At 60.0% G+C, this 13,372-nt stretch overlaps 1 protein-coding gene across 4 annotated transcripts; it reads left to right on the forward strand.

Annotated features, from left to right (window-relative positions):
* Positions 1-397: 397 nt before the first annotated feature.
* On the forward strand, positions 398-13,087 carry LOC113914511 (USP6 N-terminal-like protein). Of its 4 annotated transcripts, XM_035722944.1 has the most exons (9): positions 398-490; positions 1,288-1,357; positions 2,046-2,131; positions 3,143-3,182; positions 3,468-3,536; positions 3,896-3,967; positions 4,358-4,467; positions 7,108-7,228; positions 7,519-7,578. In XM_035722944.1, exons 2-8 carry the CDS (start codon positions 1,292-1,294, stop codon positions 7,202-7,204), a joined length of 540 nt encoding a protein of 179 aa, XP_035578837.1. In that variant the 5' UTR covers positions 398-490; positions 1,288-1,291; the 3' UTR covers positions 7,205-7,228; positions 7,519-7,578. The 4 variants fall into 4 exon arrangements, with proteins under 4 accessions (XP_035578837.1, XP_027435598.1, XP_035578838.1 ...); XM_027579797.2 differs by lacking the exons at positions 7,108-7,228; positions 7,519-7,578 and adding an exon at positions 12,994-13,087; XM_035722945.1 differs by lacking the exon at positions 7,108-7,228 and having other exon boundaries at positions 7,519-7,567.
* Positions 13,088-13,372: the final 285 nt, after the last annotated feature.

Below are 13,372 nucleotides of genomic sequence, written 5' to 3' on the forward strand. Positions count from 1 at the left end.
GACCTGAGCGAAAATCAAGAGTCAGACACGCAACTGACTCAGCCACCCAGGAGCCCCTCAAATGTTCTGACGTGGACCACGCATGCTGTGAACCCTTGGGGGTGGGAGGGCATTTGTGACACACAGTCTGCCTAGAAGGGCGGGGTGCCTGGAGGACCTGAGCATGGGAGCTAAGGAAGGTGGGATGGAGCCAAGGCTCCCCTTCCCACCGTGCGTGGTGCCAGGACCCTCCCCGGGAGCGTGACCTTCAGGGGCAAGGGCTAGTGCTGACGGACCCCACTGACGTGCATTGATGATGCGGGACCCCACTGGTTGGAACGGTGGCGCCCTGGGGTTCCGCCGCTGCCTGGCGCCCCCTCGGCTCTGTGTCCACAGGCAGTTGGATGCACTCGCACTCTCTGGCTCTGGCTCGGCCTCACTCACACGGACCCACTTGCCCCACGACCCCCGTGTAGACAGGAGGTGCGGTTCCCACAGCGACAGGTCACAGGTGAGTGTGCACTGCTCCCCGCTCCCTTCGGGCCGCTATGGGGGCTCCGGGGGGGGCGGCGGCGTGGCCGCCCGGGCGGTGGCCAAGGACACCGGACCTCCAGGCGCTGACGGTGAGCCGGCACGTGCAGCCCTTCCACAGCTCCATGGGGGGAGGGCTGCCCCCCCTGCTGCCCGGGTCCTGGCCTCCTGGGCCAGGAGCCAGTATGCCCCTCCCCAACAGGGACCACGAAGCCCCTCCTGCTCTCCCCCACACCCCTCCTCGGCCATTCACCATCCTGGCATCCAGGGAGGGAGTTTGTTCTTACCCTTGCTGCAAAGTTGTTCATGTGGATGACGTCCAGCTCATTGCTTTTTGCCTATTGTCGCCTGTGCCTGTGGGATCTCAGAGACACCTCTGACCCCCCCAAGCCCGCAGGAACACTCGCTGGCCAGCTGTTCCAGCCAGCCTCGCACTGCCAGCCCCGGGCTGGGGGACCCCACACCAAGCATCAGGTCAGCAGTTTACCGGAGCCTCCCAGACCCCCCGTGTGCTCCTGGTAACGGGGTGCAGAGACCCTGTCATCTCGGTGTGAATCATGTCCAAGGACAGTGACTGGGAAGGAGTCTGGGGGTGGGAGTGCCACAGAGTGGGAGCCCGCGTGTGATCCGCCAGCTCAGCAAGTGTGCCCCCCTAGAGCTAGAGGGTTTCCTCCACTCTCGGCTCAGACAGAGTGGGGATCGGCCCCCAGAGAGCAGACCCCTTTGTTCTCTGGAGGTTTTCATGTAGGGTCCTATTTGGATGTTTTTGGTTTACAGCACCATGAAAGAGGACCTAGAGACCCTGCTGGTCTTGGAACGGGCCAACATCATAGCCAAATACACTCAGGTGAGGCCCAGAGAGGGACCATCGACACTAGGAGCACCCACTGCAGGGGTGGGGCCCAGAGCCTGCAGGCACAGGGGAGGCCCAGGTGGGCCCAGAGCCAAGGATGGCCCCGTTCAGCCCAGACAAGGCCCAGAGTCGTCAGGAACAAGTGAGATCTGGGGGAGGGAGGCATAAGTAACAGGCGAGGGTCCATCGGGGATCCAGGTCGTCGGTAGCCGATGAGGCCCAGGCGGGGCTCATAGGCAGCAGGTGCATGGGAGGCCCAGGCGGGGCTCATAGGCAGCAGGTGCATGGGAGGCCCAGGCGGGGCTCATAGGCAGCAGGTGCATGGGAGGCCCAGGCGGGGCTCATAGGCAGGCCGGAGGGCTCTGACCCAAAGGGAATCCTCAGCAGCAAGAGCAGTTATGTCCCAGGCGGGGATCAGAGCCAGAGTCCAGCAGAGGAGACCCAGGTGGGTATTGTTGCCCGTAGGAGCGGGGCAAGCCGGGCGGGGATCATCGCTGGGAGAAGCAGGTGGGGCTGTCAGGCTGCTCCCGTGGGGCAGACAGGTCCTGCCTCTCCTGCTGGGCCATTTTCAGCGGGTCCTGGGCTCCCTGAGGATGCAGGGGAGGGAGGAGCCGTCTGTTCCCTCCTTACCCCCATGCCCCTGGCTCTGATAGGACCCCCACCACGGCCCCCTCTGTTTCAGGCACACCCAGCAGGGTCTCCACGGGACCCATGGGAAGATGCTGAGCTCTCGCGGTGCAGGCTCACGGACCATCATGGCTTTCGGCAGTGAGTCACCTGGGCCCTCCTTCCTCCATCTCAGGGCGGGGATTGCATTTGCAGGAATGCCTCTCTGGAGGCAGGACCCAGCTCCCCAGCTCAGGGCTTCGACCCCTGGAGCCCTCTGACGGCTAGAGTCTGGCCTGGGCTGGAGTTGAGAGACCCAGGAGGCAAACCCAAGAAGTGGACAGGAATGGAGCTGGGCCTTGGAGGAGTGCCCGCCATGCCTACTTCGGGGAGGCCCCGTGTCTGCCTCCTGCATTCAGACGGTGGGTCCAGTCAGTTCAGCAGGGGCTCCAGAGGGTGAGGGGCTCTGGGACGGTGGCGTCTTTTCTGTAGGAGGGCGGTCTGGTCTGGGGCGAGGGCGGAGGGGTGCTCCTGGGTGATACCGCCCGGCCAGGGCCGCCACAGCTCCTGGAGTCTTCCACAGGATGGCAGGAAGATGCCAGGGACAAGGCCAGGTCAGGGAGGGAGGGTGCGCAGCAGAGGGAGGGGCCGGCCAGCCTGGGCAGGAGGAGGGAAGAGGAGGAGGAAGCTGCCCTGCGGTGGGAATGAGGGAGGGGCACAGCACAGTGGCCTTGGGACCAGGGAAGGAGGCAGAGATGGGCGAGAAGGACTGAAGTGACCGACAAGAGGGGTGGCGGCAGGGGACAGCAGGGGTGATGGCCAGGGTGAGGGAGAGGCAGGCTGGACGCTGAGCAGCAGGCCCTGTGAAGGTGTGGGGTCCTCAGGCAGACGGGCCCAGGGGGCACCGGCTGCACCGTACAGGTCTCAGGCTGGCCCATCCCAGGACGGGGCAGGGCACCTCGTGCGGGCTGCTGGGATGCCCCCGCCCGGCCCACCTGCCGGCAACAGCCCTTCTCACACCCCCAGGCAGGACGCTGCCCCGCTGAGCCCAGGCACCTGGCAGCCCCTGTCCTTCCTGGGGTCAGCTCCCCCCCGCCCCAGGGCTCCTGGGCTGAGCCTTGGGCTATGGGGCCAGAGGCCCGGTCCTCAGGCTCTGCTTCTCTTGCCTTCCAGGGAGAAGGAGATGCCCAGCCCCAGCCCCCACGAGGCAAAGGTACAAGCCTGTCCTGGGGCTCGGGCAGGACATGCTGGGTGGGCATGGGGCCAGAGGACAGCAGACCCGGTCCCCAAAGCGGTCCCAAGGGCTGTTTCACCAAATCCCCCGTCCCAGCACCTGACGCGCGGCCGGGGCGGCGCCTGATCCCCAGAGCCGCAGTCAGCGGGAGCGGCCCATGCCCCTCGGGCTCTCTGAGTCTGTTCACATGAAGGCCCCTGGATGCTGCCTGGGCGCCGTCTACACAGCGGGCGGCTCATCAGCTGCCCCCTTGTCTTGTTCCAGCAACTTCTCCAGGAGACCCGGAGAGCCGACAACTGGGAGAAGATGCTGCAGAGCTGGGGGCACTACCAGGTCAGCGAGGAGGTGGGGCGCTGCGTGCCCGCAGACAGCACTGTGTCCCGACGGAGGGGGGGTACGGCCCTCAGCCTCCCCCCGACCCCACGAGAGTCCCCCTGCCTGGGGAGAGTCTGCTGTCCGAGACCAAGTCTCCCCAGGCCCAAGGAGGACACCAGAGGGGCCGGCAGGTCAGGGTCACCGCCCCCTCCTCCTCGTGGGAGACCCAGCCGCTCTGGAGACGCCATGGAGCCAAGGCCAGAACCTTCTAGAGGCCTCGTGCTCCGGGGACCCGCGGAGCCGTCCCTGGCCTGGCTCGGCAGCGCCGCCTTCTGTCCTGGAGATGCAGCATCGGCTTATAGGGGGTCCCTCCACAGGTGCGCGGTCAGCTGTGGGCCCTCCTGCTCGATACTGAAAAGGTGAAGTCCACCAAGCGAGGGGTCTACGAGGTAAGCCCTTCCACCCCCAGCAGGCCATGGCCCTTGGATGAGGCCTTGGCGGGAGCTTGGGGGAACCCGTGGGGAGAGGCGAGCTCAGGCCCCAGGCTGGTCTCAGTCCTGGAGGACAGGCCCCTGTGCGGGGGGAGGGGAGGAGCGTCGGGCTGACCATCGAGAGTTCCCTCCACGCCCAGGGCTGCTGAGCTCCAGGCCTGATGCGGGCATCACGGGCATCGGTGGGCCCGTGTGCGGGGGCCCTGGCCTCAGAGACGAGGGAGGAAGGCGGTTTCCGCGGGACACACTCATGGGGTGGCTAGCAGCGCTCCCTCTTCGGAGGGCAGCTGGGGACAGTTAGGGTCCCGTGTCCTGAAGCTGGCCCCTCCTTCCCGGTTCTGCCCACAGAAGGTGAAGGAGCAGGCCCAGCTCTTCTCCAGAGACATCAGGCAAATTGACCTGGACGTGAACCGGACCTTCCAGAACCACGTCATGTTCCAGGACCGCTATGGGGTCAGGTGAGGCTGCGGGACAAGCAGGGTCCAGGGCCCCAGGGGTCAGTCCGAGGGTCAGGGGTGGCCCAGGGAGCTTCTGGGTGGGCAGTGCGGGCTCTCTGAGGAGAGGGGGCACGTTGGCAGCAAACACAACCCGGCCGTAGGGAAACGTGCTTGGGATGACCCAGCGGCCCCCTCCCCGGGTCTGCGGGGCCGGGACGGGGCCCCGCGGCGTCCCTGTGTGAGCGGAACCCCCAAGGCTGGCGTGGAGCTGCTAGTGAGGAGCCGGCGACAGAGGGCGGGGGCCGTGGGGGGGGGCGCTGCGGGGCCGGGGGCCAGGCAGCACAGACTCGGCTGGACAACGACACACATGGACCGATGAGGGTCGCCCGGCTCAAAGGGACAGCCACTCTTGGTGTTTTTCTGCATGTATCTGCATTTGATGGTAGATAATTGACACTGTTTGTACAGATCAGTGGTATGATGAACCCCCAGATGCCGTCCCCGGTCCAGCCCGGCTCCTGTGCTCACCACACGCCACCCCAGCAGCAAGTGTGTCCCAGCAAAGCCCAGACCTGAGGTCGACACTGTCTATAGTCATCTCAGTATGCACCTTAGAAAACGGGGGTCCCCGATGGATGTGTGCCCCCCACACCGGCTCCAGCCTGCAAGGATTTAGTGCAGCCCCTTAGTGTGCAGACGGTGTTGGCGCCTCCCCGGCCCCCGTCGGGGTCTCTGGATGGTCCGTCCTCCTCAGGAGCCCGGGTTTGGTGTTGAGCCGCCGGGTGTGGGGGAGACCCTGACGATGTGGGGGCCTAGCGGGAGGGGCGGGAATGCAGTATGCGCCCGGACCGGTGGGGTGCAGCCAAATCGCCATGGGAGGAGCTCTGTCTGTGCGGCCAGCGGCTGGCGGTATGCTTCACAGCCCGGGGCCCCGGGGAGGCCGAGCTGGAGGCCGGGAAGGCCGGCGCCGAGGAGCCGCCAGGCAGGCGTGGACTGAGCCTTCCAGGGGACCGTCCCCAACCCGTCTCATGAGGAGACGTCGACATTCCTCCACGGAAGGGGGTGCCTTGTACCCCGGAAACTGGGTGGCCCCTGCGTCGGCCTTGGCCCTCAGAGGGCGGCCGCGTCACGGCTGACCTGTGACGCCTGGTCCAGGGCGAGCCAGCCTCCAGCAGCCTGAGGCCCCCAGGCACCACCCCAAACATCCATCCCCCTGTGACCACTGCACTGCGTGCCTCACACAGAAGGGCCCCAATGTGAGGGCGGGCCCTGCCCGGCGACACACCTGGGCACAGGATCGTGAGGTTTCTATAATGGCCTCTCGGTAAATATTCTCCACTTCAGCCGATCTGCCCCCGACCTCGAAAGCAGCCTGTTCCTTCTGTGCACTCGGGCGCAGCGACATTCCCATGTGGGGTTCCAGGTTCAACCCTTACCGCGTTAACAGGGTGGTGGTAACGCATTCCGGGCATTGGAAAACCAGAAGCCAGAGGAGGGTCGGGCCGTGGACGTGGAGGGGGAGGCTTGCAGCGGAGAGAAAAGGGCAAGAGAGGAATCGTGGACAAGCTGGAGTTTATCTCAATGACAAATGTGCCCTCTGCAAAGACAGCATTCAGAGAGCAGGGAGGAAAGCTACAGAGCGGGAGAGATACTTGGAATGGCGCATCTACTGCGGGGCCCTTGCAGACCGAGAACAAGCAGCTCTGTGATCGAACGCATGACCCGGCACACAGTGGACACAAGACCTGAACAGACACTTGAGCAAAGAAGATGCGCGTGCGCACACACACACACACACACACACACACACACGCAATGTGCATTCATCCAGGGTGTGTGCGGGGACAGAGCTGAGCCTTCGTACCACCGCGGGACACCAGCGCCCGCCACACGCCCCTGTCACGAAGGCTGGGGGCAGGGGGAGCTGGGGTGCAGCGTCATGCAGCCACGCTGGAAGGCAGGCTGGCGGCTTCTTATAAAGCTGAACAGAGCCTCACCATATGCCCCAAAGTGCTCACAGTTATCAACCCAACTGGTTCGAAATCTTTTATCCAAGTAAAACCTGTGTGAAGGTTCTGTGCTTTATGCACGACGACTCAACCTGGAAGCACCCAAGCTGCTCTTAGGTGAACAGACACTGGCAATCCAAAACGGGGACTACATCAGGGACACACAGGACCACGCTACGGACGCACTCGATGCCATGGAAGCACCTGGGCTGCGCTTGGCTCGGGGAAGGAAGCCAGATCGTGTGGTTGCGCTCACGGCACCAGGAACAGGCCAGACCACGGCGGGGAGAGGCCTCGGGGGCTGCGGTGAGCAGGGCAGGGGGAGCGCCTGGCCACCAAGGGGCCGTTCAGGGTGGGGCGGCGGCCCCAGGGCTGGAGGGGTGAGCTGGGGGCTCAGCAAAAACCCAGGAGCTGCCCATCCCACAGTGGGCGTTTTCATGGAGGCAAACAGCAGAATGAAAATAAACTCCATCCCACGGTATGTCGGAGCTAGCTGCCGGTCATTGTGTGGAGACTGGACCCCGTAGACACGTCAGCCACCGAGGTGCGCTGAAGACCCAGGTCCATGGGGCTGTGTTCTGCACCTGGCCGGCCTCACTGTGCGGGTTGCTCAGACAGGAGCAACCCACCCTGCTCTCCCTTTCCTACGCAGCAAGCCCTGTCCCATGTGCTCTCGGCGTATTCCATCTACAACCCCGTGGGTCTCCCCGCCGCCAGGCCTGCTGCCCCGCGGGTGCCCTTCGTCCTGAGGATTCCTGAACAACCAGGACACGGTCAGGACTCCAGCTCCCATTGTCTCAGGGGCACGAGGGAGGGGCTCTCGACTCTAGGACTGAGGCCAGGGCTGGGGTGCAGACCTCACCGGGTTGAGGAACGGCCCCTGAGTCCCGGAGCACTGGGGCTGCCAGGTAGTCTAGCGAGCACCGCTGTTGCCCTAAAACTCGGGGATCGATCCTGAAGGGACCAAACTGGGAATCAGAACCTGAGCAGGGAGGGAGGTTCCCGTTACCCTGACCTCCACCACGTTGAGGTGGCCACGTTCCATCGGGGTTGGCTCTTGCAGGAGGTGGGCTACTGCCAGGGCATGAGCCAGATTGTGGGGGTCCTGTTGATGTTCCTGTCCGAAGAGGATGCATTCTGGGCGCTGGCTCAGCTGATGACCACGGAGAGGCACGCCGTGCATGGTAGGGGCTGGCAGGGCGCCTGGATGGGAGGTCAGGAACGTGGCAGGGATGTCCACTCTCACCACTGCAGTTCCACATAGTACTGGAAGTCTTAGTCTCAGCAATCAGACAACAAAAAAAATACAAGTCATCTGAATCGGCAAAGAAGTCAAACTCTCATTCTTCACAGATGATGTGATATTCTATGTGGGAAAACTCCACAGACTCCAACCCAAAATTGCTAGGACTCATCCAGGGATTCAGCCAAGTGGCAGGATACAAAATCAATGCACAGAAATCAGTTGCATCACTGTACATCAACCATGAGACAGTAGAAAGAGAAATTAAGGAGTCGATCCCATTTACAATCACACCAGAAACCCTAAGATACGTAGGAATAAACCTAACCAAAGATATAAAGGATCTGGACTCTGAAAACTACAGAACACTCATGAAAGAAATTGAGGGAGACACAAAGAAATGGAAAAACATTCCATGCTCATGGATTGGAAGAACAAATATTGTGAAAATGCCTATGCCACCCAGAGCAGTCTACACATAAAATGCAACCCCTATCAAAATACCATCACCTTTTTTCACAGAAATGGATCAAATAATCCTAAAATTTGTACAGAACCAGAAAAGGCCCCGAATAGCCAGAGGAATGTTGACAACAGCAAAGCCGGTGGCATCCCAATCCCAATCCCAGACTCGAGCTCTATTACAAAGCTGTAATCAATAAGACAGTATGGTACTGGTAGAAAGACAGACACATAGATCAATGGAACAGAATAGAGAATCCAAAAATGGACCCTCAACTCTAGGGTCAACTAATCTTCAACAGAACAGGAAAGAATATCCAATGGAAAAAAGATGGTCTCTTTAACAATGGTGGTGTTGGGAAAATTGGACAGTCACATGCTGAAGAATGACACTGGACCATTTCCTTACACCACACACAAAAATAGCCTCCAAATGGATGAAAGACCATTAATGTGATACAAGAATCCATCAAAATCCTAGAGGAGAACACAGGCAGCAACCTCTTTGACCTCAGCTGCAGCAATTCCTTTCTAGACACATCTCCAAAGACAAGGGAAACAAAGGCAAAAATGAACTATTGGGACTTCATCAAGATAAAAAGCTTTTGCACAGCAAAGGAAATGGTCGACAAAGCCAAAGACAACCTCCTGAATGGGGGAAGATATTTGCAAATGTCTTATAAGATAAAGGGCTAGGATCCAAACTCTATAAAAAACTTATTAAACTCAACTGCCCTCCCAAAAACTCCAGTCAAGAAATGGGCAGAAGGCATGAACAGGCATCTCTCCAAAGAAGACATCGTAATGGCCAACAGACACATGAAAAAGTGCTCAACACACTCCACCTCAGGGAAATACAAATCAAAACGTCAATGAATACCACCTGACACTGGTCAGAATGGCTAAAATGAACAAGTCAGGAAGCAACAGATGTTGGCTAGGATGCAGAAAAGGGGAACCCTCCTACACTGTTTTTGGGAATGCAAGCCGGTGCAGCCATTCTGGAAAATGATTCCTCAGAATTTGAAAATAGAGCTACCCTATGACCGAGGAATTGCACGACTAGGTATTTACCGCAAAGATATAAACCTAGTGATCTGAAGGGGCACCAGCATCCCAATGTTTATAGCAGCAGTGTCCACAATCACCAAACTATGGAAAGAGCCCAGATGTCCTTCGACAGATGATGGATAAAGAAGATGTGGTTCATATATACAACGGAATATGACTCAGCCATCAGAATAATGAAATCTTACCATTTGCAACGACATGGATGGAACTAGAGGGTATTATGCTAAGTGAAATAAGTCAATCAGAGAAAGACAATTATCATATGATCTCACTGATATGTGGAATTTAAGAAACAAGGCAGAGAATCGTAGGGGAAGGGATGGCAAAATGAAACGAAATCAGAGAGGGAGACAAACCATAAGAGACTCTTAACTCTAGGAAACAAACAGAGGGTTGCTGGAGGGGAGGCGGCTGGGGTAACAGGGTGTTGGGCATTAAGGAGGGCACGTGATGTCATGAGCACTGGGTGTTACATGCAAGTGATGAGTCACTGAACTCTACCTCTGAAACTAATAATACACTATATGTTAATTGACTTTAAATAAAATAAAATATATATATTTTAAAAAGACCTTTAAAGAAGTATGAAGGGGAAATGAGGTCAAAGAGTGGGGTTCTAATTCAATCTGACTAGTGTCCTTCTGAGAAGACAAAGGGACACCAGGGGTGTGTGCGCTCAGAGGGACAGCCCCGTGAGGACCTGAGCACAGCCATCCACACACGAGGAGAGAGGCGTCGGGAGGGCCCCGCCCTGCCCGTGCCTGCATCCCGGGCTTCAGCCTCCGGGCCCGGGGGACAGGGAGCATCTGCTGTGGGAGCCCCGTCCGTGGTGGTTCACGTTCCCAGAGCAGACGACCGCACACGGTCATTCAGCTGGGCTCCACAGAAGGCTAACTCCTGAGATCAGCACCTATGCTGTGTGTGCATGGATTTGGGGTCGTTACGTGGGGCTGGCCCTTCTGTAAATGCTTGATATGGACTCTTCTCCAGCTCCCAGGACCCCCCCTCCCTCATAGCCATCGTCCATCTTCCCACACACCACGGGCTTCCGCACAAAGCCACCAACATGGAGATGGCAGAAGTATTTTTTTAAAGATGAATCTTGGTAAGTTTTATGAGTAAATGGGTTCTGAACTGCCACAGACATTAGGCAAATCTCCATCAAGTTAGACAGAGAGGCTTTACGTTCAAAACACTGATACATGTCCTGCGCCCCCGTTCTCGTTTAGAGGGGCTCCCCCGGCGAGCGTCAGCCACAGTGACTGGCCGCGTGGTGCATTCGGAGAAGGGTCTGGGCGCGGGTGTGTGGGGCCTTCTGCCCCCTTCTCTTGGGGATCCGACTGCCTGCAGGGCATGTCCCCCCAGCTCTCTCCACTCAGCGATAAAGCACAAGAGACGAATCTGGCCGCGGGTGCCCGAGCCTGCAGGAGGAGGACTGCGCTCACCCCTGGGGAGAAGGGCACCAAGGCAAACGATAGGGGTGACACCAGGGTGCCCTTGGGCCGTCGGGGAGTAAAGAATGAAGGTGACCTTTTAGTGGCTTTGCTCTGATGCCCGAGTAGGCCTCTTGGTTGACCTCGAGAGACTTATTTGAAATTAATTCAATAACTGATTGAGCGACCTATGGAAATTAATGGAGAGACAGCGATGTCTTCTACTCGCCTCCTCTAAGGGCCCCGCGGCAGGCCGACCAGAGCTGAGAAGGTCCGCCCCAGCAAAGCACCACAGAATCACCCCGGCCTCGGGGAATCCCACGTAAGGGTCTCGGATTTGCAAGAACATCCACATCACTGCAAAACAGTGCAGCTCTGCTCACGGCAGGAAGGACTGTAGCTCATGGGGGACTAGGGCAGAGCCACCCCGTACGGTCCCCTGTCCCCCCAGAAGGCGGGGGTTCTGGCTGGGCCCCCCCTCGGAAGTGGACGTCCTCCTCCGCTCAGGGGCTCCGCCAGTAGGAACGGAGTGCTGACGAGTCTAGCGGGTCAGGGTATCACGAGATGCTGAGATATGAAGCCTCAGATAAAGGTCCGGGTCTGGATATGCACGTGGTCTCCCCACAGAAAGGCCCAGGGGGCACGGGGACTTGATTACTCCCTGGCAGGACCCCATCCGCTGCGGGGTTGCCTAGAGCGCTCCCTGACTCCAGGGCAGGCCTTTGCCATCTCGGGACACGGGCCTCCGAGGTGCCAACACCAGAAGACCACCCAGGTGAGGGGAAAGATCTCCCTGCCGGCTTCCATCTCAAGCCACCTGAACCCAGAGGCGTCTTTGCCTGGAGTGTCGGGAAGGTGCCCCTGAAGATGGACAGGAGGGGGTCCTGGCTTTCCCCGGCCGGCGGGGGTTCGGGGTCGGCCCGTTAGAAGCAGCGTGGGAGCTCCCGCACACCCAGGCTTGGGCTGGACCTCCCCGGGACGGCGGCTTGGCTCCGCTGACCTACGCTCACATTTCCCAAGTAATGTGAGTCCCCTGTTGGGTCTCAGGTACTTCTGGGGGCAAGCCTTGAGCCGCATCGCGTGAGCCGATGACATCTGAGTCTGCTCTGGGCTCCTCACTGACCTCGGGGGCCGACAGCAGGCAGCACGGGGCCAGTAGTCGGGGACGGGCCCAGGCACTTTCACCACAAGCGGAGCCACTGACCGGAGGGGGCTTCGTGATCCTGGCGAGAGGGCAGAGTCTCAAACACCGGGCCGAGTTGGAGCTGGGCCCTCAAATTCTCCTGAAACCCCAGTGGGCATCGATATGTGCCTGCAAACCTCAGGATCGCCAGTAGGAGAGTTGTACGCGTATCGCGTGCTTTTATCAGCTCTCAGAACAAAAGTTGTTCCAGAAGCTTCTGTGCCCCAGATGCCTGCAGCTCAGGGTTGCAGAACCCGGAAGCTCTCACTGCTTGAGACTTCAGGTGGCTTCATCTGTTATGTTCTTATACTACTGTATCCACCTTTTCCAGCTGTCCTAACACAGTGCCACCGACGGGGCTCACAAGGCAGGCAGTCCCTGTCCCCGGCCCCAGAGGCCGACGCCCGAGATGCAGGCTCAGGAGGGCGGGTCCTCCCGAGGCCTCGCTCCTCGTGTGTGGACGGCGTGCCCTCCCTGGGTCCTCTCCCCGGGGTCGTCCCTGCGTGCAGGTCTGTGTCCTGAATCCCCTCTTCTCATCAGGACCCTGGTCACATGGGATCAGGGCCACCCTGGTGACCCCGTGTTGCCTTGATCACCTCTGTAAAGGCCCCAGCTCCAGATACGGTGACGCTCTGAGGTGCTGGGTGTTGGGGCTCTAACATGAGTTTGGGGACACAGCTCAGCCACAACAACAAGCTTTAGACAGATGGGGACACTGAAGCAGCAAGCAGACAGCTACGCACCCGGGGGTACCAACTGGGGCAGCCTCAGCCTGGCTCAGACCACCTGCTCCAGCCCCGAGCAAACACGGGCCCTTTCCTCAGTTGCAAGCAGGGCGGCTGGCGTCCCGGGACTGCAGGGGCTCCCAGGACGTGGGATGTTCAGAATTACACGTGAGACGCGCCAGGCTAGCAGGGACAAATGGCTCACTCTCCCACAAGACCCAACAAAGACCCGCAACAGAGAGTTTTGAGCCAGGCCTGTCGAGGCTGCTCTGGTGCAGGGCTCAGGTGCATGTCTTCCTTGGGACCCCAGGAGGCCCCTTCAGGGGTGCAGAGGCCCCCGAGCTCCCCGAGGGTGACTAACCAGTGGGGGGCCCTCAGCAGGCGCCAGGCTTGCTAAGGTACCAAACCTCTGTTTTCTCAGGGTGCGCCTGGCCCTGCATGGACCAGCTCGACCCCACCTCCTCCTGGGACCCGGATCCCCACAGTGAGGCCCAGACCAGCGTCCACGGAGCCGCGGATGAGACAGGGAGCTGGCGGTCCCCGTACGTGGAGGTGGTCCTCCCCCTCGTGGTGCTCTGCAGGGTGGTGGGCAACGGCTGGTGGCCTGGCTTGTCTGCCCCCACGTCCCTACACCACCTACTCCCTTCGGGGCACCTGGGTGGCTCAGTCGTTAAGCGTCTGCCTTCGGCTCGGGTCATGATCCCGGGGTCCTGGGATGGAGCCCCGCATCGGGCTCCCTGCTCGGCGGGAAGCCTGCTTCTCCCTCTGCTGCTCCCCCTGCTTGTGTTCCCTCTCTGGCT

This window comes from Zalophus californianus, chromosome 11 (genome assembly GCF_009762305.2).
Source record: "Zalophus californianus isolate mZalCal1 chromosome 11, mZalCal1.pri.v2, whole genome shotgun sequence".
Taxonomy (NCBI): Eukaryota; Metazoa; Chordata; class Mammalia; order Carnivora; family Otariidae; genus Zalophus; species Zalophus californianus.